Genomic DNA, 27,025 nt, shown 5'->3' on the forward strand with positions numbered 1-27,025 from the left:
TATGCAGTGAAGTGTTTTATTTTTCCTCATTTTGCTTTCACTTAGTATTTCTGCTCTACCTGGCCTAGATGTGCTGAAATACCACAAAAGAAATTGCCGCGGAGGTAGAAGGAGCTCCAGTTAGAGGCTGTCTTGGGCTGGAGCTCTGGCCAGATGTGGAGCGCCAGATCCTCAGCTGATGTTGGCAGCCGCAGCACAGGTGGAGTTAATAGAAATAAACTGATTTGCCCCAAGCTGCGAAAATATCTGAACCGTGTGGTGCCCATTACCTCTTCAGATACACCTTTGAAAAGCTGTGCAATACCCATGAATGTTTTCATTTTTCCATCACTTCTGTTTTTCTTAGTTGATCTTGTGTGTGATTTTGAGCCTTTTCCTGCCTGTTCAGGGCTAAGACTTTGCTTGAGAAGAAATGCACAAAAAAGTGGCCAACAAAAAAACCATACTTATTTTCATGGAGCTGTTTTTTTTTTTTTCCTTTTTGAAAACTTCTGTAAAGCATAAATGAAATTTAATATGAAAATGGGTCATTTTGAGGTTCCCTCAGTTCTAAAATCTGAGTTTTTGTTATAACTTGGTCTCACAGTCTTTCTTTGTTACTCAGTGTACATGTGAAGGCGGGGTGTGGGGCTGGGTGTTTTTTTACAGTAATTCTTATGTATATTATGGATGTTCTGCTTTTGCTTAGCTCCAGGCTTCGTGGATTTTTTGTGGCTCCTCAGACCAACAATTACACCTTCTGGATTCAGGCAGATGGTCAGGCGTCTCTCTACTTAAGTTTGTCCCAAGATCCAGAACATAAGGTATTACTCTTGGCAGAGAAAAAGAATGAGATCAGGATAGGAAACTGTTTTAATTAAGGTCATAACAAGTGGGAATTTCCCCAGTGTGGATTGGCTTATTGGCCCTTATTATGAATCTGTTGCAGAGTGAAATTGGTATGTTTATATATGATGTCTTCCATTGGCCCTATCAGCCGCGCAGCTCATGAAAAACTCACTCTTGCAATCAGAGTCTTTGAATGTCTTTTCCAGAAGAGCTTTTTGTTAGTTCAGCGCATCACCATCACTAACAATCTCTGCAAGGGGACCTGGAGGCTTGCTGTCTGACTTCCTCAGTTTACCTCCTTTTTTGCCTATTGAAATTTTGCCCTATGAAAACATTGATCCTTCCCTTTGTAAAGCTGAGAGGATGCTATAAATGAAGGTGAGCTATTTCTCTGGGCTATTCTTAAGCCTAGTAACTGAACAGGGCTAGAAGAAATTTAAAGGAGTTCTTATCTATAAAAAAACCCTGTAGCATTACTGGTCTTACTAATGGTAACATACTACACCTCTACATACTACGTACTCATCTACAGAAGGCTGTAGATATAGTCTTTTCTTTTTTATTTGGAGGACATGAGATGTAGAACTGAAGTGATCCGTGAAAATTTGCATAGGGAACTGTTATTAGGGCTAGGGTCAGCCATAAGAATTATCATCTTTATGGTATTGAACCCTAAACCAAAGCTCTTTGAGATGATGCCTTTTTCCTGTATCATAGGAAGGAATGTATCAACCATCAACCCACTGCTATCAGCTATAAGCACAAGTCTGGTGTTTTGGAGCTGTGGTATTGGACAAAGTGTCTTTTGGGGCTGGAGAAATGTCTCTGTGACTGATTGATTTGGTTGGTCTGGACACAGGTGAGAATAGCTTCTCTCCCTGCCGGCAATTCGGAGTGGTCTGAGCACTGGGTGAAGAGCTGGAGTGAGCGTTGGCAGCCAAAATCCCAGAAATTTGAGCTAACTGCTGGTTCGAGGTACTACCTGGAAGCACTGCATCATGGAAAGGCACCCAGCAATGGGATGAGAGTTGGAGTCCAGATACATAACACGTGGCTGAATCCTGATGTGGTGAATAACTACTACATCGAGAGACATGAAATTCGGGCTCACGCCTTGCACCTTCCAGAAGTGCAGGTCAGTGCTGTGTGCTTGACCCTGGGACCTGGACCAGCCCTGATTCAGTTGACACGGATGGCAGCAATTCCTAATTGTAAAGGCCTTGTCAGTGCTAGAAATGAAAGTGTGTCCCCACCTTGTGTTTAACCTGCTGAGATAGTTGATGAGAAATAGCATCATGAGCTGAAGGTGTTTGTGGTTCTTACACACGTTGGTGGGCATATGTAAACCCTATGGTTGCATGATAATCTGCTCGTGCTAAAGTGTAAGCAATGCTGACTCCCCTCAGGCTTTATCTCACTCATTAATGCCTCACCTTGTTAACTAATGCTAATTAATACAAGTTTGGGATAGTTTTTTTTTTCCCCTCCTCAGGGGCAGCACACTCAGTGTGTGTTATCTGGTCAACCCTACATTGCAATTAGATGATAGAAACTTGCAGCTTGATGAAGTGCTCAGCAATGAGGGAAGTTTTTCCTGATGGTTAAAGCCCACAGTTGCAGGTCAGGAGCTTTAGGGACCATTTGTGGCTGTCAGCATGTCTGCACAGGTCATGTATCCCTTGTGCTACCATTAATCTAAGAACAGGAGCCCAAGGCTTGTGTCAGGAGAGACCATGGAGGACAAGAGCAGTTTAAGAGTTGCTGAAGGGACTCTTGATTTAGAGAGGCTTAAAAAGGCAAAATGCTGGCCGTAAAATCCTGCTCAATAGAAGATACCAGGTTTGAAGGCTGTGCATCTCATGCAGTTTGTATCTGTTTTAATTTATTTATTTGCTTCTTTGCTTGCCAGATGTTGACTGTGTCTGGTACAGGGTATTTCAGTATCTCCTGGAATAACATATTGCGCAGAATGATCCCCACAAATGCTACGGCTCACCAGGTAGGCATCGTTAAATGCAGATGCCCAGTCCTCTGCCGGGGTGTAATTGATAGAGCTCCGGTACTTGACAGCAATTAAGCGTTTGGCCCAGAATCTGAGAAGTTTTACATGATGTAAGGGTGATTTTTGTTATTGGTAATGTCTTGCAGTGGGATTTGTTTGGGGGGCTGACTCCCAGGTATATTCTAAGCATATCACAGCATCTGATCTTGGCCTGTCATGTCTGCAATGCAGTATGTGGTATCTTCAGATACCAGAACTTTAGACTTCTCCTCTAAGACCAGATATGTAGTGTATGGCTCTTGCTTCAGACAGGAGCTCCGATCTGGTTTCTTCAAAATCCCGTAGTCTCTTGATGTGATAGTTGGTCACCGTTAAACTACCCTGGGTGGTAGCTCCATGATAGTCATTAGACATCTAGTCAACACAGCTGGTGGAGCCTGGAGGGGCATGCAGATGCCCAGGCTGTGGTATAGCTCATGTAAGAAATCTGCACCTTTCTGAGGAGGCTGCTGGACACCTAAAGGATGTCTCACACCTCTGAAGGGTATCAGACGTGGAAGTTTACCCTCTGTGTAGAGCTGAATTTTATTCTCTACCATTTGGCTACCTGCTTGTTCAGAGCTGCCTTGCCACCAGTCCCTAAATGTAGTGATGATGTGGTGTTGAAGGTCTCTGCTGAAATGATCCAGACACCGTTGTACTATGACTGCTTTTGACTTTCTTAATTTTTTTTAAAGGTGCAAACAGCAATAGAGGAACTTCTTTCAATAGGATGTGAAACTAAGCCAACTTCTGCTAAAATCCTTTTCCGTGATGGCTTTGAGAAAGAAGGTAGTGAACTTCTGTGACAAATAAGCAGTATTTACTGTGAGAGTTGATTCCCTTTTATGAAATAAATGTGCTTTAAACTTTTAATAATAGTACGTTTACACTTTTAATGGGTTTAAGTACATACATTTATGTTTCTCAGCTATTCATTATTTGTATGGATTCTGATGGGGGACTTTATGGAACTGATATTGAAAACAACATGATTAACATAATAAGGAGAGATTCTTTCTGTAATACGTTGTATGACTGTCATATTGCAACACACTTATCAAAGCAGGTGATGTGTTTTGATTTTTGGAAACGTTAGGAATAGAAACAAAAAATGCAAATTCTGGGGCGTGTGAAATTATTTATATTTCAATGTGTCTTCTGGGGAAGCAAATCTGGTGTAACCCATAGCTACAGCTCAGGATGGGGAAACGGCCGATTCTGACTCTGGAGGTCTTTACTTTCAGTGTTTCTTGATGACTGAAAGTGAAATAGTGCAAATATCTGTGGTATACTTGACTGGACAAGCAAGGTGTAAAACATCAATTGCTTTTGTAAAAAAAAAAAAAAAAAAATCAATAATAGTTTTCCAACATTGAAGGTATTGTTCCCAATCAGAAAGTTACTCTAGTAGAAAGTACCTCCAGTAACACTGGCACAGATTGCCCAGAGAGGTTCCCCATCCCTGGAAACATTCAAGGTCAGGTTGGATGGGGCTCTGAGCAACCTGATCTAGTTGAAGATGTCCCTGCCCATGGCGAGGGACGAGATCATCTTTAAAGGTCCCTTCCAACCCAAACCATTATGTGATTCTATATCTGACGGTAATAATAGTATACTTATCCTATGCCAAAAAGTAGATGATTGCCCAGAGATGTCGTATCACATTCTTGTATTCAGTATGGAGAGAGAGAGAGAACAGGTCCCAGCCAGTAATATGTATACTTTGTGATTGGTTCCTCCAAGTGGAGGAAAGCAATTAATTAACCTTAATTAGGGAGGGAGGGAAGCTTTATACAGAAAAATGAAAATAGCAACTGGACATTCTTAATATGACCCCAAATCTACGATTCTGCCAACAAAAAAGAGAAAAACTTGAGCTAAAAGCCAAAGATAGTTCAACAGTACAATGGGAATAAAAAATAATGTGTAACAAATAGCACAAAGGAGAACTTGAATTTTCATTGATGATTGTAAAATGTAGATAACATTAAAAAACAACAGAATAATGGTGAAATTGTGGTGAATGGATGCCAGGAAAACAAACAGAACAGCCGCACACACACATTCAGACCTAGGTTCCGTCTAGCCCAGTGTCCGGTCTTCAGCAGAAACCAAAATAGATGCCTAGGGAAGAGTAAAAACTGGATGATTATGTATAATAATTCATCATTGATTCTCTCCAAATATGAAGTATTTTCAGCTCAATTAATTTCCTGAGTGTAATATGTTTTTTAATTTAATTACCCTCAGTGGCTCTCCCTTCCCTGTATTTACGTAATCTCCCCTTGAACACAGCTAAACTGCTACACTCATATTTTCTTCCAGTGAAGATTTCAACAGGTCCAACACTGGTGCAAAGAACCACAGCTACCTCCTTTCGACACTTTTTTTAAAACTCTGTTGTTAACTTCATTTTGCAGGCTTTATTTCTCTTACTGGAAGAAAAGATGAATTGTCAGTATGTAGTGACAGGAGAAAGTCTTTTATGTACTAGGAAGAAAAGAAATCTTTGCAGTTTTTCAGCAACGTGGTTGATAGACCAATGGAACAAACATCCCAAAGGGGAAGGTGGATTCAATGCTGCTTTATACATCAATTTTCAGCTTTGCCTGAGTGTTTTCTGGAAAGGAAGGGTGGATTTGGTCAAACATACTCTATATGGCTGAAGACAGTGTTATTTGCCATGAGGTTTTATGGTCAGAACAGTAATCTAATGGTCCCTCCTCCTGTCTTTCAGCACCCTTAGGCTGGGGAACAATTGCCCTGCAGATGTTCACCATTTATCTGGGCAGAAGAATACTTAAGAGTAGGACTGTTTGACTGTATTTTCATTAATCTCTTGACCATACTGGTGCCTTCTGAATCATTTTCAAGCCTCTCATGCTCTCTTGCTTTTTTTATCTTTGTCAGATATGAAGGACATCATTACCACAGGACACATAGTCAGTAGAACGGAGCCTTTCTGTGGGAGGTTCAGTGTTCACAGACCAAGCCAGCTGGTGAAAACTTCCCCATCAACTCTACCAAGATATGATCTTACTGAATACACACATGTATGTGGCTGCAACTGATGAGTAGATTGCACTGGTGACTGAATCCTCAGAGCCTAATCAGCAAGATAAAATCATCTGGTCTGCTTAAACTTCCCCAAATCCATAAAGGATCATGTCTTTGGACTATGCTTGTGGACAGAACAGAGTGTCTTTTATTGAGTGGGTGGATAGTTTGAGATCCCTGAGACGTAGATATTGTTTAACACATCTGGCTGCTCCTGGGGATGCAACCTTTGCTGAGGGAAAGGAAAAGGTGGGATGGTGTTGGGAAAAGATGGAAGGTGCAGGGATGACCACTTCTTGACAAAAGGAAAAAACCTCTTGTTATCTGGGGGTCCACTCTCGCTCTCTTTTCTGCTCATCTTCTACATCTACTTTTAATAAGAACAAGGTCTTGATTTCAACTCTGTCACCATTTCTTTGCCACCTGGCCGAAGGCAAATAGTTGGGGATTGAAAGGAAGGAGGTGGGAGGGAAAGACTCATCCCCAAAGCCTTCCGCAGTCCTTCCAGACTCCTTCCAGTTCTCCTTCACAGACATCTTCCAGTCCTATTTCCCCACCTGACACCCATCCCAAACCTTGTGCCCTAAACCAACTCCTCCAGCCTCCTTTCCTGCCTCCCAGATACTTGAAATCCCCATTAGTACTTCCCAGCTATGTTTTCCCCCAAAACCTCACTGAAGCCCAAGGGGTCAGTTCTATGCTATGTAGTGGCACACAGATCACCTGGATGCCATGCGCTGTCTTCTATAGGTGCTATTCAAGGCAATTTGGCCATAAGTGGTGGGCTTTATTGCTGACCTTAAACACCGTGTTTCCCTACTAATGTTAAACTGGGATTGAAACAGAATAGAATATCTTCTACAGACATTACCTATAAATTACCTGTGGTTTGATTTATGAAAATTTTTGTCCCCATTTTTGCAGGTGTGTTTTGCACATAAAGGCCATATGAGCCATATCTGTCATATCTCTGTGTCCTACACCAATGTCTCTTTATGCTCAGTGAAGAGGAACCTCACCTGCCTATGGGATTTCAATGAAACTGACTCTAAAAGGTATCCAGACACTTATAGTTTCCAGAGATTACACTTGCCATAGTAAGAAGGTGTACTAGAAAAACAGGGAGAAGTTCTTATTTGTATAGGAACAAATTTTCAGTTGGAATAAGATGTCACATGCTCTGTCCCTGCAGAGGCATTCCTGGAACGTGCTTCCATTCTTTTTGAGGATTTACTGAGTAAATTTGCATGTTTCTTGTAATATGCACTATCTCAGCATAGTAATGCAGAGATGGAGAGTTTGTTCCGTCTCTGGTAAGCACACCAGAAGGTTTCTGAGGACATTAATTTCCCAGTTTTTTTGGCAACAGTCAGTGGATTTTCTCCAGTGAGACAGAGAGATGGATTGATTTCCCCCCCCCCAGTAACCTCATGAGATCATTGGTACACAAAATTTTGAAAATTGGTGTAGTCTTTGATTTTCTTTATTCACTTAGAATTACGTGGGTAGAAAACATTTGGTGTTAGATGTAAAGCTTGGGACAGGCAGACTTAAAAAAAATCAGGAGTATCTGAAGAACTTCAGGAAGGGAAGTTGGCAGCTTGGGTATCTGTAAGGTTGTGTGAGGGGGGCGTGTGCATGCCTGGAAGGGGAAGAAGGGGTTGGGATTAAATTACTACATGGTGGAGAGAGCTGGGAGCCTTGAGCAATCATCTGGTATTCCCCAGGAGCCTGAAGTCTGGATCGACCTCCGTTGAGGTCACCGATGCTATTATAGTGTTCTGCCAAAAATAGAGCAGGGGTAGTCATTCCCACATCCCACTCTTGTGGTACAGAGGAGGATACCTAAGCAGAGATCTAAAGCTTTATTTCTCACTATGGGGAGCCCAACAGAGACATAGAGAGAGTGATCACAAGCCATGGAGCAAGTGCTTGTGTATGAGTAAAGAACAGTAGTAATAACAGCAGTACCTGATGTTACCTGGAAGCTTCACAAAGCACCTCAAAAGGTGGTTATTGCCACTACCTCACAGCAAAAGAGAGCTTGCATAACCTTGGTGTTTTCCAGCTGGACATTTACCTGCACTGACCTCTGGAAGGGGTGTGTGAATCTCTCCACGCTTCTCCAGGACCTTCCTGCCAATTCCCCGGTGTTTGTGCATCAGATAGACTTGCTGAGCTCTGTGCTGCAGAAGAAAACATCTGGGTCATTTTACCTTGATGAAGTTATCATCGCAGACAGAGCTGTGACTGGTAAAGGAATCTGTTTTTTTCTTTTCTGTTAATCTTTCCAGGATACTCCATTAAAATCTTTAATGATAGGGCTGGTTGAAACTTTTTCAAAGGGGAAGGGTATTTCACAACAGGCACAAAAATAACTTTGTTTTCTTGAACTTATATTTTTGTTGTGAAAACAATCAAGAAGGAATTGCCAAATATCAATATTCTTGGTGTATTTGAAAATGTGTTTCTACAAATGTAACTCTTGAATGGTCTTGCCCAGACAAAAACAAACCAAAAAACCCCAAACAGATATGTTTCCAGCTATGAAATGAAAATAACCTAGGCATAGTGACAGCTGTTCTCCTTGCTCTAATGAATGCTTGTGCTCTTTTTCTTTCAGTTTCTCAGAGAGATCCCAAACCACCTTGGCCAGGTGGGAGGATAGTTGAAGTTGTATCTGTGGTGGGGTCTTCTCCCACTTACAATGTGTCCTGGATGGTGTCTGGCTGTGGTGCAAGTGTGCCCCTTCTCTCGCCAAGGTAGGGACAGTGAGTAGATCATCTCAATACCCTGTAATACCTCTTGCAGTTCACCCTGACATGTCTGGAGCTGGTTGTCATCTAAGACAGGACATGAGAGGCAGTGGAGGATAAGAGTGCAACTTGACAATCCCTGTGCTTTCATTGGAATCTTCTCTTCTAGGCAATTCAAATGGGTCGTGTTCAGACTGTTTAGACTACCGAATCCTGCACAGATGTCTGTACTCAGTAGATGGGCTGCAGTTCTAAATTAAGATACTTAATTTCACTCTCAGCACATGAGTGTTTTGAGCTTTGCTCACCATATAGGATCTTGAACATATATTGTAGCCATCTTAGTGAAGGTATCTGATTCTGGTATCGAAGTTCCATTGTAGAAGTGGGATTCAGTTGCTGAAGCAGAAGTGCTTAAGATGTTTCAGCTAACCCGGGGTATGTAAGATATGCATGGGACACCGAGACAAGATGTAGGACTAGAAGGAGATCTAAGCCCTTCTGGAACAGTGGATGGAGATCAGTCAGAGATGGTCCCAAACACCTTTAATGGCAACAGTTACCATGTTAGGCAATGGAAGTCCATCTTATGTGTCCTTGTTTATGGAGATGGTTTCTATTCTGGAAGTCCCAACAATGAAAGAGGAGGCAGAGCCATAGGCTGACCAGTTCAGAGAGTGCAACATTAAAGGGCTATACTGGCAGAGAATAAGTCCTGTAAAAGTTGACTTATATCCAGCTGAGTCAGCAAGAACCTGATGGGAATAGAGCCAGGCAAAGGAGAAGCTGGAATGATGCAGCCTCTTCTCCTCTGCAGCAGCCAGCTGTGAGTTTGGCTTAGTTACTTCACTCAAAGTGACTTGCTCAGGTGTCCACAGGAAGCCTCCTTTCAGAAGAAGGTGAACCTCAGCCTGTTGTAACTTAATTTGGTTTCTTACCTTGCGGTCTCTCCTCTTTCAAGCAAATGCAAAGCAGTGTGTCATTAGTTTTGACTGCTCTGAAGACAGCTAGATTCTCCTTTAAGAGTTGGCTAAGATTTGAAGAAAATTAGATCTGGTTCCCAGAGCAGCCAAGTCATTGCATTTCTTGGTGAAATCCATGGCTTAGGTGAATTCATCAATCACCTGTTGGTGTTCAGAGTCATAGTCCAAGTCAGCACAAAGGAAAAGACTGACGCAATCCAGTTTATACCTCAGTTTTCCCAGCGTGATAGCTGCGCATCAGCAGTTCAGACTGCTGTCCTGCAAAGCCCAAGCCTAAGAAGTCATTCAATAAACCAGTTAAACCACAGTTCAGACCTAGCTGTTTTGTAGAAGTCAACATAGCTAGCACAGCATAGAAGGATTTGACTTGTGAAAGTCTTTCCTTGAGAAGCACATTTAATTGCCAGTGTCAAATGTGGTATTTTGACATGAACTGCCAAGGGTAAAGGCAAGGATGAGAATACAGGGGGATGTTTGTGAGGCTTAATATGCATAAACAGAGGTGTAACTAACAGAAAGAGGGGAAATTTTTACTCCTACTCTTAACAAGACTGGCATTGGAATGCTACATACAGCGCTGATGAGCACGTTTTTCAAAGGGATGTAGAAAAACTGGGGAAAAAAAAGCCATGAGCATGCTTATGGAGCAGAAGAAAATGCCTAGGAGAGAAAGATTTAAAGAGCTGAACCTTTTTAGCTTATAAATGAAGATTAAGAGATGGATTGATCACAGTAGCTCTCACCAGGGAAAAAAAAAAAGTGCTTAGCACTGGTGGGCTTCTGCATCTCACAGAGGAAGATGTAAGAGGAACCAGTGTGTGATGCTGAAGCCAGGAAGACTGAAAACAGAAATCGGTGCATGCTTTAAAAATGGGTGGGCTGATCACTGTCTGGATATCTTCAAAACAAACCTGGCTCTTTCTCTTAACTGAGCATGTGCTGTGCTTTAATAAAACTCTCTGCGGTCAGGAAAGAAATGCTAGCTAAAATCTGAGGTACTGGCTGTACATCAGACGAGAAGGGTCAGTGGTCCCTTCGGTTTTGTATTCTCGAAATTTGCTCTGCAAGAAGCCACGGCTGAGGTCCGAGAAACTTTAGCTGTTATCCAGACACTCAACCACACGGTGGCATCGTGGTACCACAAAGAGTATTTTTCCTTTGAAAAAAGGAGAATTTATGTGGCAAGGGGGAAAATATTTTAAGTTTTAAAAATTGGGCTTTGGATGAACTCTAATACGAAATATCGCTGTAATTCAGGGGAGTTAAGATTTTGATAGACTCGAGGAGATTACAGGATGAAGTAGGAAAGCTTTTTGCTTTGACGTTGTAGCTGATGTCCAGGCTGCATTTAAAAACACCAGTACTGGGGCAGGACTTGCTTGTGCTTGGTGCTGTATGAACTATTTCTTCTATCATATTTAAAAAAGGTGTTTTTCCATCGTTTTCTGTTGTGTGCATTGCCTGTGTTATGTAAGTATAAGTTGGGAGTATTCAATTCCGTTTGAGCTCTGAACGTGTCCTCCTTTGGTCCTTCAAGAGTGTTGTTCCTATAGGTGTCCCTCTGCTGCTGGTGATATGGGGGTGTCAGGAGGGTCTTGACTGCTAATGCCTTCATGTGAGCCTGCTCTGTCACACAGAGGTGCTTTGCTTGGGGAAGGCTCTAAGGAGTACGGCCACCTCTATGTCTCCACGGAGGATGTGAGAGTCAGCCTCACCATTCAGAGACTGCAAAAGTCATCTCCACCTATCGGAGGGACCTTCCGCATCCACTTGGCCAATACAGTGATATCAGGTAAGAGAAAATGCAAGTACAGGTCCTGGATTTCCTTTGCAGGAAGCCAACTGAAGAAGAGACGATATTGAACCTTTCAAATGTTCAGGGTACAGGCTGGCAGATAGTTGCCATTGCGTTGCGATAGTTGCTAGATCTTTTCATTTGTTGTCATTCAAGACGGGAGTTGTTGATGTTAGGTAAGGGGTTGTTCCAAAATGTGTACAGCCACTATGAAATATTTGCCTTAATGTTAAAGAGCTTTGGATCAGATCCTGAATTGGGATTTTGCATCCCAAGGTTTCTTTATGCTGATATTTCTCCAGCATATATACTTCTGGTCGTCTTGTATGACAAGGCCCGTGCAGTTTACCAGGAAATTCATTCTCTTTTAGCATTACCAGGGTTGGTAATTGGTTTGCAGATAGCACAAAGTTTTTGTGCATAGAATTGCTTGACTTGAATTAGTCACCCTTTAGATGTGCTAGGTTTTCTTGTGTTTGGTTTAAATATCATAGGCTTAGAATGAAAGTGAGCAGGTTAATATGAGCAAGGCCAACGATAAAGGTCTTGACTGAGGAACTGGTGACTCAGTTATAAAGTCAAATCATAAAGTAGGAAAATGTAACCTTAGAATATTCGTGAAATAACTCCATGCTGTCAGTTAAGATTTTTCTGCAACAGCTGAAGGCTGTCTCAATAGTCCCCTCTTTGAATATCATCTTTTAAAAACGTACTGCATTACCCTTGCCCTGTTCTCAGGTCTTGTGCTTTCCCCTCTTTCTTATGAGTTTGTTTAGAGAGATTTATTGCATCTGCAGCTTTGGCTATGGGTATTTACGTCAAAAGAAATAGGACGTCCTTTGCATTTATTTGGGATTGGACTCTACAAAGTCTCCTTCAATAGTCTGACTCCCCCCACGCCACGCACCCCCACCCCTTTCATCTAGGAAGTTTCCAACCTTTTTATTTTGAAGGAACATGACTTGTACACTGAAATTGCATGTCTCCTAAAAATGTAGGTTGCATGTAATGAAAAGTATTATTTAGACAAAATTTCTCATTTTGTCAAATAATGCCAAAAAACAGCAGAGGGAAATTTACTGGATCCCAAATGCCAAAAGATCTGCACTATTTAATAGCTAAGAAAACCTAGAAAACCTTTCTAGGTTTCCCTCTGCTGCTTTTTGGCATTTACAGAGGTTTGAACCACAACAGCCTCGTACTAATAATGAAACAACTGTCTTTTCTAGGAGCAGGTAGATGTACTCTCCTAGGGATGAGGATATCCACTACTTTCTAATGTCTTTTGCAGATGTTTCAGTGCACATCTCCTCCCACCATCTCCGCAAGCTTTTGCAAGAAAACATAGATCATTCTACAGCCCCGTATTTCAACACCAGTGACTTCATCGTGACCAAAGACTCAAACTCTTGTTATGAAAGCATCTGGACACTGACTTGGAAAACGAAAACTGGGGACTTGCCCAATGTTATCAGTGTACAGTAATTTCTTTTACTAACACTCCCTTTGAACCCCATTCAATGTCTTTGGCCTTGGCTGAGTCATTCGCCCAATGTTTGTTTTTATGAAAACACCCGTGGGACCTTAGGCAATCTATCTTCCTATTAGGAACAGCAACTTAAGCAAATTCCAGGTTAGATGATTAAAAAAACAATTGCAGTTACAGGAGGAGAAATTACATCTCCAAAGCCTGTGCTTCAAAATGAGGAGGCTAGAATGTAATTGCTGTGCTTTGCTGCAGTTCTGCACGATAAAGGGACTGCTATACTGAAATGAAAGCTATTATAATCTCATTAATATTTCAGTACAGTAACTGAAGCTCAGTACAGGTTTGTGGCATCATTTATGGACCAAGAAAGTCTTTTTCTGAAAACTATTCTTTATGGGTTCATATCTGGTTCTCATAAGTCTCAGATGAAGGTTCAGTTCACACTGTCCCATCTCAAGATTTATCATTTAAGTTTTGCTTCAGGTAGACATGTCTTTTTTGAATAAGGACTCAGACTAAGCTGCTTCCTTCCCCCAAAAGAAAAACTTTGTATATCCAGCTTCTAAAAGTGTAAAATTATCTTTGATGAAGCAATGAATTCTCAAGCTCAAGACACTGGCCTGGATGGTGAGAAAAAGTTAAGCTGCATCTTCAGCTGTAGCACAGTCACCTAAAGTCATGTCTTTGAGAAGCAGATGTTCAAAGCCATTTCCATGCCTAATTCCAAATGGTATTACTGAGTATTGGAAGTTTATTTGCACATTCGGTTCCTGAATCTCTTTGCCTCAGTTTCTTGCCTGCAAGGTGAGGATGGGAACAGGGAGTAGTTGTGAAGCCTTGGATAATGAAGATTTAGACCTGAAGAGAGGAGTCATGGAAGAAGCTTGAGAAAAGGTTTCCAGGAGTTATTTGCTGCCTTGTAATGAGTCTATATGAGCTCTGGGGGGGACGGTTTTAATTTAAAATCACAGGATGGAAAGGAGTGAGAAATTTAAATTCTTTGTTCTTTGCCAGGTCTCTGCTGAAAAACTCACTGGTCTGAAGCCAACTGTTTCTAGTCGTGTGGTTTATGATGGGGGTGTGTTTATTGGGCCAATATTTGGGGACATGCTTGCTACCTTCAATAACAAAACACAGGTGAGTTAATGTGCTGTCACACTGGGTCGTGTAGATCCAGGAATCTCACAGGTATTCAGGTACCTATGTCTGCCACTAAATCATTTCAGAAATCTACTATTTCTGTGCTTTGCCATGAATCAGGCATTGCCCTGGTTTGTGCAGCAGGACTTTCTTCCAAGAGCTATTGTGGGTGGGGAAAATGGCCATCATGGGTGATGGAAGACAATTTATTTCTTTTGACGCAACGGCCAAGGGCTGACGTCTCTGGACTCCCACCCTTGCTGGGAGGACCCTTGCTGGGTGCTATGGTGCTGGCCACCAAACTTGGGAATGATGCTCTATTCATCTGCAGCGTTCCAGCTGTTACATTGATGGGCAAAATAAATGAGATGGTGGCTGTGGTACTAGTCTGTGAATCAGGCAAATCCCTCAGCCTCTGTGGATCTCAATTCTTCAAGGGTGCAAGGAGGGCTTCCTGGCTGAATGGATCTGCTGGATGGACAAATGTGTTGCAAACTCTGCTCTCAGATGCTGCAGAGCAGTGCAGAGCGAAGACTGCCAGGCACGGTAGCGATAACAGGGTGATGCTGGATGTGCTTGAAGCCCAGCTGTGCAGCATTTGGGGCTAGGTCATCCTGCTTTTTTGGTGAGCCTGTTCCCCAGACATGAGGACTGTCCTACTTTCAGTGGCTCAACCACCTACGATATCTCTGCCATCTGTGGAGCAGACATACCCTCAAATAGACCAAATGAAACAAGAACGGCAGCAGCAATCAGATTTCCTCTTTGTTTTTGAACCTTTATTTTGGTTTGCTGCTAGCAACAAGTATAAAAATGTCCCTCTAATTATTGTGCGTCTATTCAAGCAGAATACTTTACAACTCTGTGCTCCTTGTGTTTCTTGGAGACGATCTGCTTTTGCTTTTTGCAGGTGTTGGTATACTCTCCTGGCACACCCTTAATACCTGGGAGAGAGATGAAGAAGGGCTCTCCTGTGCCCTATGCTTTGCCAGTTGACTCTTCTGAGAGATCAGGATCTCAGAAGAGATATCTCTTGATATATCTTGTTAGATAATCAAAGTGACAGCCCAGCTTTCTTGTTTCAGCATGAACAACAAGAGAAAAAAAAAAAACAAAAATTGAGGGCTGCATGCTGACAAGACACATTCTGGAATTCATTCTAATTAGTCTTACTAATTAGGGTACTTTAAACATAAACTTGTTCCCAAGGCGGTGTGGGAAGAACTGGTGTATGGCAACCAGGATCTTCAGTGGATGACTAGAAAAACAGGAGTTGGGAGGAGCTGTGGGTCCCAGCAAGATGGGAGATAGGATCCTGCAGACACTGAGAAAGGTTGGCGATACAGCTTCCAAAGCTCTGCTCTCCTTTGCCTAAGATTGAGCCCTAGCAAGCCTTGCAATTAATTTTGTAATGAGACTGCAGCAGGATAAACAGCTGTGTGACAGCGCTCTGTGCTGGCACGGTCAGAGTGCTCTCGGTAGCTCAGTGTGGCTACCAGCATCACTCTGCAGGTCTACCAGGTAGATGTGGCTGCAGAAAACACCTCTGTTCCCTTCCCAGCTTTAGGGTAACCTTCTTCTCTATCTCCAGGTGGTGGTGGTGGTGAATGATGTCCTTGCAAACTGTTCTGGTTCGTGCTCTTTCCAGTTCAGCCAGGAATTGTCACCCTTAGTCAGCGATGTGGAGTATTCGTCAGGTAATGGGGTTTTGTGTTTGAACAAAATGGCAAAAACACTGTTCTGTGAAAAAGATCTGCCAGATGCTGATGATTTTTGTGTGTGTTTGTATTCTTCTGGAAATGTCTGATTTTATGGAAATTTCACTTTCTAGTGGGGCACTTCTGATCAGCTCCAGTCTGTAGCACAGACATATTTTTACAGCAACATGAAGATGGTAGAAGCATCTTTTGGTGCTTAAAGTGAAAGGTGACTCTTGGCTCAAGTTATTTTTAATAAAAATTTAAGGAAAAAAGTAATAGCTGGACAGGAACAGGCAGGAATAGGCTTTATGGGGGAAAATGAGAGACCATTGGTGGTGTAGTTTTTAGGATGTTCTGATGAAGATGGTAAAAAACTTTTAACTTTTGGTTGAAGGTAATTCCTGGGTATTGCTACTCCAAAATTCATGAGTCATCTTGTTGATTATATTCCTTCAGATGATGGGTCCCAGGCCACAGTAGTTATCAGGGGAGCTGGCTTCACCGAGGAGAAGCCAGCCCTGCAGGTGGAGGTGAACAACACAACCTGCCATGTCATAACGTTAAATCAAACTGAAGTGGTGTGCCAGATGGAGAGGCTACCAGTCGGAGTCTACCCGTTGACACTACTGGTGAAACCTTATGGCTTCGCACTCAATGCCAGCACAGGAGAAGACATCTTCCTAAGAGTTGAGCCAAAGCTGGTAGCTATTGAACCTCCTACAGCTTCAGAGATTGGTAGGTCTGAATGCCAGATGGGCTCTAAGGGGACATCTGTTTTCTGCTTCTTCCTTTTCATGGGGTTTCAGTTCTTCTGTACTTTCACTACCAATGTCTTCATCTGACAAAAAAGACATAATATGGCTGGACACATTGTGTGTACTCCAAAGCATTGGGACAAGTTTCTTAAAGAGTGACAGACTTTCCTTGGTTCTTTGTGGAGGAAGCCAGCTTCCTGAATAGTTTTGTTTGGGAATAGTAAGTTCAAGTGCAGGTATATTTATTCCAGAAACCCAGAAGGCTATTAGTGTTTCATGGCTCATCTTCCTATATCCATGGGACACATAGCTAAGTACTATTTAAATTACACTGGCCTAATTGTGAAATGCCTAAACTTTGGTTCATCCCAGTCCAATTGAAACAAACTTATATTCTGAGTGATAAAATGGAAATCTCATCTGTGTTTATATCTAAAACTGAGAAACCTTGAGCGCAAACTAAACTGAAGCTCTTTCCATTCCTATCATCCCTCCTCTCCTTGAAACAGAAGAGGAAATAGTGTTATATTCCACCTCTGGAGACAAGAACTTGGAAGCTTTTCCACAGGACTCTGGGGCCAAAGGACCATTATGACTGTCTCATCTGCCCCGCATGTGACACAGATGAGAGGACTTCACCTGGAAGTTCCAGCAAGGTGCCTAGCCAACTGTAGCTAAGCCAAACTAATACTGTAAAAAGCCACCATTTCTTTTTCTGGGAGAGGGAAGAGTCTCCCTAACCCAGTGAGAAATGTGGAGAACACTCTTGACACACCTGGGTTGTGCAGTAAGGACCAATATGACTAGTTTTCAAGCAGCCAGGAATGCACCTAGAAACAACATGATCCAGGTCTACTCTGACAGTAAACGTTACCCAGCTTTTGTCTGGAAACCTCCTAGTTTCATAATTGAGGTGCTTTGAGTTCATGGCAACAAACATCTCTGAGAGCAGGAGTACTGGCCTAGTGCAGCATGAAGCCAACTCAGCCATGTGGCGTGGAGAACTGGTTATGCCATGCTCGGCAACCTTGGAGCAGGCAGAGGAAGGGAACGATGGTCTGTGAACTTCTATGTTGAAGAGCCGTGGGATGGTCTTGGGAGAATGTAGGGTTCCTAAGATGAAAAGCAAGAAGTTATAGCCACCTCCTTTCTTTGTTTTGTCGGAGTGTATGGCAAGAAAGATATTCTAACCCTTTTCTTCCCCCCCCCCCCCCCTTTTTTTTTCTCCTCTCCAGTGGGAGGGTCATATAGTACATAAGGTTGATACTGTTTTAATTCATTAAAAAAAACCTTGACAGAAAAAAGCCAACAATGGCAAGGTTTAGTGCTTGGGCCTTGCTTCTCTATTCCTTTGCTGACAATCCAGTTCTACTTACAGTGATCTGTCACTCATTAAAAAGAAAGCAAGTATAATGTTATCTCACATTACATATTCCTTGAACATTTATAATTGGAAAGAATTACAGCTTCCATCTGTGTTTTTAATTTCTTCCATTTAAAATACCGCTCTTCAATCTTATCGTAAAGTGCACATATGCAGTATTTCATTGCGTATGGATATAAGTGTAGATATCAAAACTTAAGAGCATCAGTCTTTACACAACACACATGGATTTTGTACTCTAAATCTGAGGGTCCTTATCTGACAACTATCACGTTAGACAAGTGGCTTCAGTTTAGAGTTCTTGCTGTTTCTGGCTCTGCAGACTTAACACTAGAGGAGAGGAAGCCAAGGAAGCATCTTGTACTTTGCTGCATCAGGTCCCTCTTGTCGAAATATCACGGGTCTCAGTGGTGCCATGTTGGGATTTCCCCGTGACCTATCTCTATAAGTGTGGGATGCCTTTCTAAAGGCATGTTGCAGTGGATGGAAGGAGCTTGCTGTTAACATATCTGATTGCTGTTTGCCTGGTTTTGCTGCCAGCCAGACAAAATCTAGAAGTTTAAACTTCTAGACTTCTCTTGTGGTTTAAAGAATTAACAGGAAACGATGCTTTGAGGAAAAGGTACAAGGGACTCTGCCATCAATATATAATGTCTTTACCATGGAAATTTACTTACATCACACATGAAAAGCATAATAAAAGCTCAGTTGCATTGTAATATAGTCATGATGATATAGCACATGCACATAAACACTGCAATAATAAAAATTCTGTCTGAGCAGTCTGTCCAGCCATAATCCTAAAACTTTGCAGTACTGATAACTAGAGCAAACAGCTGTAAGTTTCAAGGAAGATGTCTGTCTCTTTTTTTTTTTTAATTTGTCTCTGAACTACATCAAAGAACAAAGTCCAGCTTAGAATTGTCATTAATGTCCATTCCTGTTCTCTTTTCTGTTTCTTTTTGAAATGTCCCTGAATCTTCTAGTCACTTGAAAAAGCAGAGGAGCACCTTGCCTATTTGGGTTGGAATTGGGTGCTGCAGAAAGATCAAGTGCAAGTCTGACTTGTGTTGGGTATGATCCTGCATGCGGTTGAAGAGGCTCAGCTCTGGCTGACACAAAGGAGAGCTGAGGTTGCTCAGTGCTTCACAGAATCAAGCCCTCCGTGACTTTCCTCACAAGTCTACTAAGTCTCAAGCCCTGCCAAGTCCCCTTTCTAACCTAAGTTTCTCAGACACATGCTACAGGCTTTTTTGACAGCAGGGTGCTTGGCAGCTATTTGAACTGTGAAAGCACCTGCTGCGTTAAGCTCATTTTCCATTCTTAGTGCTTCTTCCTTCCTTCCTTATTTCATTCTTGGGCTGGGGATCTTTCTAAGGTTAAGATCACAAGCCAGACCTTACCGGCTTAAATAAGTATGTCATTAAAAAATAAACCGAGAAACAAACCCAGTCCTCCTGTAGCATGGACAAGAATTCAAATAATAGGCAAGAAGGATCTCTGGTGAAAGAGGAAGCTGGCACAGCGAGGTGGAAGCATATCATCATCAGATCGACTGAGAGACAGTACTCCCTTTTGTAGTCACCTATTAATAAAGAATCCTTTGCATATAAAATATCATTCCACATCCTGAATGTAACAGAATAATTGGTTTTGTAGGAGGATTGAGTGTGGCTCTCAGGGGGACCAATCTGGAAGGGTTAAACTTGGTGTTGTTTGGATCTCAGCCTTGCCCAATTTTGGAGGATGACCGAAATTCAACAAGAATTAAATGTAAAGTTCCCTCTCGGGTAAGAAACCAAATTTTTTTTGGGAACAGTCAGCGGCCTACAGACCTTTCTATGTTTTCCTGGCCTGAGCTACACTGGGGGAAGGGCAAAAAGTAGCCCATCACCTTGGCTGTGGGACAATTTAACATGGATTCCACCTACAGTTTAGACCAGCTTAATCAACAATAGATGGATAGGTGATTTATGAAAACCGGTGAAATGGTCAGCAAAAAACCCAGATTGCGTCGTCATTAGCTAAGCCTCACATAAACAAAACCAAGGCTTTGAACTCCAGTAAGGTTACATGTCTCCACTTTCAGCTCAGTGTTTACTAGTAGATTAAACACGCCTGGGACAATTGCTCTTGCTCATATTGTTGAACCTTCTTCAGCTCCAGATCTTCTACTTTACATCCAGACCTCCTCCAGACACTATCTATGTGTCATGCAAAAACATGCCTAGGGATTGTTAGCAGCAGTGCTCTTTGCTGCATGGCAAAATTATACCCAGGATGAGGCTAACAGTTTAAGCATAGGGTTACTGTCTATGTCTATGAATTACCACTATTTAATTTACTAGTATGGACATAGCAAATGAAAATCTGCATAGTCTGGTATTGTTTTAAGGTTTATAACTCTCCATAGATGTCCCTTTAAAGACAATGGAACTGTATGCAATTAAGTAGAGTCCGGTGTATATACAAATTTCGTCAGTGCCCCTGTGCCTGACTTATTAAGTATAGGAGATGCAGGAACATAGGGAATAGCTTTTTTTATTGGTGCATTCTTATCCCTGACATTTTCTTTATTTCTGTTTCTAGGGAACAGACGATGCTGTTGTCCATGTGACACTAATTTCTGGGTACCAGTCAACAACTGTAACCAACTTGTTCCAGTACGATCCTTCCTTAAACCCTGCTATTGTATCGCTGAGCAGAAACAGAAGTGGCATAGCAGGTGAAAAGGCTGCAGACGTGTTGGGCATCATCTGTAGAAGTGTTATTATTGCTGATGGTGGTTGGGCAGAGGGAATTTAGGTCTATGGAGTTTGGTGATCCCACACGGTATTTTTGTTGTTTTCTGTTAACTTGTAGCCCCCGTGTTTCCTGCTAGTCCTGATCAGTCCTGATTGTTTTATGTTGGTTTTACTCTAGCATAAATGAGATAATGAGTTGCTTGCCCTAGGCCAGTATGGATGATGTCCACAGGATGTCGGGTGTGGTATAGTGCTCCTTTTGTGTCACGTTTCTCTAACTGTGCTCTGAAATTATCCCACCCATTCATTCTTGGTAGCAGGTTCAGCCATGACAAAAGAAATGAGCTCTAGAGAGTGTCCTTCTCCAGGATCCCAAAGGGTTGATCATAAAGCGCATCGTGTGCATTTTGGGTTGCTGAAAGCAGAATAGAGGCAATAGTTGTCTTGCTATTTCCCACTTCCAAGCCAAACTGTTTCTTCCAGTTTGACCTTGTGATCCATTACTTTAGAATATGAGCATAGACTTCATGGACTTTCTGGGAGCAAAATCCCAAGCAGATCTCATGGAGCATTTAGCATTCCTGTATTTTGAAAGTTTCTATTTGGGGTTGGGTTTTTTTTTGCTCATTTCCCTTCTTTTTTTTCCACAACGTTTTGGCTGGGCATTGGGAATAGAAGGCATTAATGGTGAATGGTGGCCACTTATAGACAAGTCTTTCAGGAAGAAGGTTTACTACATTTCTGTGTGGCAACTAGACACCACATTCCTAGTATCTGAGTGAGAGAGTAAGGAAGATAGGAGGAAGACAGAAATATTCCTGCTTTCCTACCCACCCAACCCCCATTCCTCCAAGGATGCAATCATCTGATTTTTTTTTTTTCTCTCTCTTTCTGCAACCTCTCCAGTGCACACCTTAATAAAGCTCCCCCCAGCGCAGCAGTTTGGCTGGACTTGGTGGGGATGCAAGGTGTTGGGTGACTGCCAGTGACGAGATGCACTTCTTTCTGCACGCCCGGCATTTCTATTCCTTTCCCCAAATGCCCTTGTCATTTTCTATTACTCCAGAATGCATAAATAAAAGAAAACGTTCTTTATCATCTGAACATTATTCAGATACCATAGCACCAAGGGGAGATTTTTCTAGCCGCAGGCAGCCCAGGTGCAAGGAATTCCTTAATGTTATAGCGTCTCATGAACGGTGGTGTGGCTGAGTTCAATCTTCTATTCAGAACCTCCACGGCTTCGGCTTTTAATATAATTTTCCTCCTATATAATAAAAAGAATAAATAAATTACACCGATGCCTTCCAGGCATCTAGGATTAAGCTGACAATTGACCAAGAGTCCAAAGAGTTCACGTTATTAATATATTCAACTTCACAGGCTTTCAAACTTTCAAACTTTATTTGACTATTTGCGCATGCAGAATTGAAAAGTACCGGCTTCGAGACCTGCTTAGAGGAGCTGGCAGATGAGGGGAGCTTTGTACAGACTCTCCTCCTTCGTGAAAGGGAGAGACTTCTCCAAAGCTGAGGCTGCGGTGCTGAATGCTAACGGGGACTGTACCTGCTGCGGAGGTGATGCTAAAGCCAAGTGACCCTGGCCTCTGCTTGGGAGGCACAATTGCTACTCAGATCTGAATCTCTAGTAAGGATGGGGTAGCCCATAAAAGTTCATTTTGATGGAGACAAGGTGAGAGTGTAAAGCAGATGAGCTGCTCTTCACTGCTGTCCCGTGTGGCTGGGGTAACACGTGCAGCATTGCTTTTAAAATGGAGAGAGCTCAGCAAGGAAGGGGAATGGGCAAAGATGAAGCTGTTCTGGGACAACTGATCTTCCAGAGTTCTGGAGCAACTCTGTGGGTAGGCAAATGTTTCAGGCTGGCTGGCTCAAGGGGGTAGTAAAGAGATATTAACACATTTTTCTTGATGAATTTAGGAAAGGGATTTATGTAACAGTGGCCTATGACAGCAGGGAGCTGGACCTGAAGACCCCTTCTTGTCCTTTTTATTCTTGCTTCTGCGCAATTGAACCCACAGCCTTCAGAGGAGACAGGAGGATGAGATTCACCTCCTGAACATATCTCTAAGCTTGTTGCTTAGATGTCCTGCAAAGTCACTGAGGAGAAATGGGCGATTCTGTGGTGGAATTCACCACAGTTCTTTTGGATGTCTTCCTTTCATGATGAATCATGCCATAAAGACTCTGTTTCTCTTCACTGGCTACAGATCCAGCTCTCTTGGTGAAAATGCCTTTATTTGGACTGATGCATAACACCTAAATTTTTTAAGCTATTTCAGGAGGAATTTATGTTATCGAAGTCCCTTTTCTACTGCCCTTGTCATTTTCTATTACTGCAGTATGCACAAATAAGGGAAAGTATCCTCTATCATCTGAATATGATTTGGCTCACGACAGAGCTTAAATGGGAGAGAGCACCATGTTTCCTGAAAACAAGGTGTTTTGGTACATATGTGGGCAAGGAAATTTTCATTTAGCTATGGGAGGCTCCTGTTAAAATCAGATAGCTCCATAGTGCTGAAAAATGTGGTCTGGATCATTTGTCAGGGATTTAGGAAAAATCCCAGAACTCCTCAGCTCCAGTTTATGTGAGCTTTAGAAAGACAGGATTTGGCTCTGCAAAAAGAGCTGCAGATATTTATGGGATAGATGTTTATGGTAAGGTAGCATGGATCCTACCCTGAGTGTGTACCAGCAGCCTGAGAGTGGCCATAGATCGTCGTAGCCAAGTTCACTAATGTCTCAAGATAACCCTAGTCGCTGGTGACCTTATCAGGGATGCCAAGGGATGAGTAGGATACAGAACCACTGTGGTCTTCTAGTCTTTGTTTTGGGCTGATGGATGTGACTGGACCTGTTCTGGCATGACGGGACTCCATGCTCTTCCTCGGGCAATGGTTACACGTGCTAAAATAACTGTTGCCAGAAACACTGAAATAGTTTCATCCATTCTCCTCTCTGCAGGGGGTCAGGAGCTTCAGATTGGCATATCCCAGTTTGCCAGCTACCGAGGGTCAGATATCAAGGTGCAAATTGGAGGCTCATGGGCACAGATCCTGGCGCAGACGGACCATGGTGTTAATGTGACGCTTCCAGCCTTGGCTGCGGGATGGTACAATGTTTCCGTCATCATCAATGGCATTGCTGTCTCTTCAAACAGGTGTGTGAATGCATGAACTTTCCTTAAGATATAAATTTCGTTCTCTGTCCTATTTAGTATTTTAGGGTTAATCTGAAAAGAAAGGTAAGAGTTTTCACAAATTCTGTCCCTAACGGTGAAATCTGCAGTGTGGTATAAAATTATAAATAATTATCAAGGCATTTATTGATCTGTGGAACCCAAGTCAGCAAACTGCTAATGCTAGTCAATTAACTCCCCTTGGATCAGTAGGAGGCAGGAGAGAAACATTTTAGAAAAAACAGCTGATTTGATGAAAAATGCATATTCAGGAAATCAAAGGTATTCACAGATTCAGGTCAAATGCAGATAAATCCTGCTGTAGGAAAACAGCAGAAGAAAAGAAACACTTTTCATGAGAAAAACAAAAGCTAGTTTGAAAAATAAAAAAAATGCTTTGTTTGGAGAATTTTTGAATGATGCTATTTCCGTCTTTTAAGGTGACACTTCAAGTTTATGCCTAGATAAATGTAGTATAAATGAATTAAAATGTGAGGGAAAACCGACCTGAAAGTGGGATGCAACAATACATTCACAAGCAACGCAGTTTTGCTCCTCAGCCATGCAGCTCTCATCTATGGCAGCTCCTAGGAATGATCCTGAAACAATGGTATGGGGGAGAAGGGAGCTGCTTTTATGGCTCACAAGCCACCCTGAACTGCTTGTTGCATTAATGAACTTCAGAAGGAGAAAGCCTGTGGTCGGTAGGATGACATGCAGGGATTCATCCCATTTGATACTGGAGTCTGTTAGCAGAACCATCACTTTGTCTCCAGGGGCAGAGAGGGGAGGGAGATGGGTCATCCCAGGGGACAGCTCTGATCCCTGGTGGGCTGGGTGGCAGGCTTGGGAAGGTCTACTTCTCTAATGTGTCTTTTTAGGGCAGGGGGTGTTTTTGAAAGGAGGGTGATGAGGAGGAAAAATAGATGTAGGTGGGACAGAAGCAGAGCTACACCCTTATCTGGATGGGCTTCAGGAAGTTATGTCTGGGTTTCCTCTTGCTGCAGTTACCTCCGCTGTCTGGTGGGAAGATGTAAGGAGGGAAGGCAGCTGGGATGTCTCTTTGGTGCACTTGCATCTCCTGTTTGTGGTCATGGCTACAGTGGGATCTGTTTGGCAGAAACCCCCTCATTCTTGCTTCTTTTGATGGGCAATTCAGTTGTGCCTCATGGACTGATCTTGGCCCACAGGCTGCCACTTGCTAAGACAGTGTTCATAAGAGATATAGCTCAAATCACACGGAAAAAATTGAGGTGTGGGATGGTCTTGTCACTGTGGCATTGAACAAAGGGCTGTGCCAGGTGGGCATTTGGCCTTCCAACCTTGAAGGAGTTGTAAGAAAGCATAGCACTGCAGCAGGAAAGAAAAATTAAAAAAAAAAACCCAACCTGCTCCAAAACCTTTCTATGTTGCTTGTGTTTTGCAGGGTTGAGCCGTTAATCCAGTACCTGTCAGAGATCTTCAGCGTAGAGCCGTGTTGTGGCTCCTTTCTGGGTAAACAGCGTCGGTACATCTGCAGCTACTTATGGAGGTTAAAGGGATCAAGGGCACAGTTTTCCTGCAGGAATGGAAAGGGCATCCCATTTCACATCAGTTTAAATGAGGGTGTTTTAAATCTGTGACCCTTTATTATGCAGACATCAATCGGCAGAGAGCAGCAGTCTGGAAATGTGGGATTATAGTGAGCATCCCTCAATCTGGTTGGCTGGCTCAGGGGTCCCTGTGCTTGGAATTTGATTCCCCAAAGTGTTTGCTCATGTATCCTTGCATGTTCCCATTGGGAAAACAAAGCATGCCCACACCTGACCCATCTGTGCTGTTTCTTTCAGTCATTATGCCTCCGTCTTTCAAGGCTTTCTCTGTGCAAGTTAGGTGGAAAGCAGGGTACAATTGTGGTTTGAAGCAAACAATAATTTCAAGTGATCCCAAAGAAAACATTCATTTTTGTTAAGTTGAAAAGACAAAAAAACCCCCTTTTTTGATGTTCATTTTAATCAAAAGTGAAATATTTATTAATCTCATTCCAAGCTTTTAAACATTGGAAATAATTTAAGTGTGTTTCAGAGCAAAACATCACTGAACTAAAAAGAAAAGTTTTACTTTAAATCTTAAAAAGCAGATTTGGGGTGGTTGTTTTATTTTGTCATTTGGCTGGGGGTGGGGGAGTGTTGAATCCCTGTCGTGAATTTTACATGAGTCCTTAGAAATGCTTTTATAGAAGACAGAGAAATTCTTGTGATGCAACCTCAGGTCCTCCACAGATTGCTTATCCTGGGCTCACAACACATGTAAAGATACAAAAACTCAGAGGCTTTGTGGTATGTGATTAGTTCCATAGTTCATGAAGTGCTCAAACCTTGAAAGATGAGAGTATGGATAGAGCATGGATAGAAAAGGCTATCAGTTTTGAAGATTAAGCTATAATTAAAAAAAAAAAATTGCACCCTTCTTTTCATATTTAAGGATAAGTTGAAATTTAAATATGAGCTGATTAACTGCTTGGCTGTAGTTTTATGAATGGCTTAAGCTGACTTAGAATCTCATCTCTGCAAAGAGCACCAATCCTTCCCCCGCCTTATCTCTAGTCTTTTGTTGTCTCTAACACTTGTGTAACCATCTGGATTAAGGATTTGAGATCACCCAGAAGGAACCCCATTATAAAACAACTTATTTTTCAGCCAGATCATGGGAAAAGGAAGGGCACAGGCTTAATGGATAAAGAGGGTGAAGCAAGGCAGGGCACTGGGAGTGCCAGTACTGCAAACTAAAGGAAGCTGGAGAAAGGCTTCAGCTGGCTTTAAGGGAGGCAGCTCTGGGCTTGGAAGCATGGGATTAGTCTGGGAATGCTGGAGGGTTTGCATCTTTGTCTTTATCACATCCCAAAATCCAGACTGCTCCTCTTCCAGTGCTGCTCTTATTCTCAGCACCCCAGGAGGCAGTGCAGATACTGCTGCTCTGCAAAGTTATGTAAATCAAGATATCGGCATTCATACTTATTCCAGGTAATTAGCACCTACTCTCAGTGGGAAGGGTGGTAGCAGAGCTTCCCAAGGCTCCTTCTCCTCTCAATGTGGGGAGGAAGGCTCCACTGCCATGTCGTAGAACAACTGTGCTGGATCAGACCAAAGATAACCTGTCTCCCAGAGTTGGTT

At 42.5% G+C, this 27,025-nt stretch overlaps 1 protein-coding gene across 1 annotated transcript in view; it reads left to right on the forward strand.

The window, feature by feature from the left end:
* The window catches only part of PKHD1 (PKHD1 ciliary IPT domain containing fibrocystin/polyductin), a 266,225-nt gene that overhangs the window by 18,233 nt on the left and 220,967 nt on the right, over positions 1 to 27,025 (forward strand). Inside the window, exons 14-30 of the mRNA XM_075144880.1 lie at positions 689 to 803; positions 1,688 to 1,963; positions 2,738 to 2,827; positions 3,568 to 3,661; positions 5,783 to 5,925; positions 6,854 to 6,984; positions 7,998 to 8,182; positions 8,553 to 8,691; positions 11,306 to 11,460; positions 12,755 to 12,939; positions 13,967 to 14,089; positions 15,684 to 15,789; positions 16,249 to 16,527; positions 19,591 to 19,721; positions 20,521 to 20,656; positions 23,660 to 23,855; positions 25,300 to 25,367. Of these exons, the coding sequence (XP_075000981.1) occupies positions 689 to 803; positions 1,688 to 1,963; positions 2,738 to 2,827; positions 3,568 to 3,661; positions 5,783 to 5,925; positions 6,854 to 6,984; positions 7,998 to 8,182; positions 8,553 to 8,691; positions 11,306 to 11,460; positions 12,755 to 12,939; positions 13,967 to 14,089; positions 15,684 to 15,789; positions 16,249 to 16,527; positions 19,591 to 19,721; positions 20,521 to 20,656; positions 23,660 to 23,855; positions 25,300 to 25,367 (2,552 nt within the window). The remainder of the gene's footprint in view (positions 1 to 688; positions 804 to 1,687; positions 1,964 to 2,737; positions 2,828 to 3,567; positions 3,662 to 5,782; positions 5,926 to 6,853; positions 6,985 to 7,997; positions 8,183 to 8,552; positions 8,692 to 11,305; positions 11,461 to 12,754; positions 12,940 to 13,966; positions 14,090 to 15,683; positions 15,790 to 16,248; positions 16,528 to 19,590; positions 19,722 to 20,520; positions 20,657 to 23,659; positions 23,856 to 25,299; positions 25,368 to 27,025) is intronic.

The sequence above is a fragment of the Calonectris borealis genome, chromosome 3, assembly GCF_964195595.1.
Source record: "Calonectris borealis chromosome 3, bCalBor7.hap1.2, whole genome shotgun sequence".
NCBI lineage: Eukaryota > Metazoa > Chordata > Aves > Procellariiformes > Procellariidae > Calonectris > Calonectris borealis.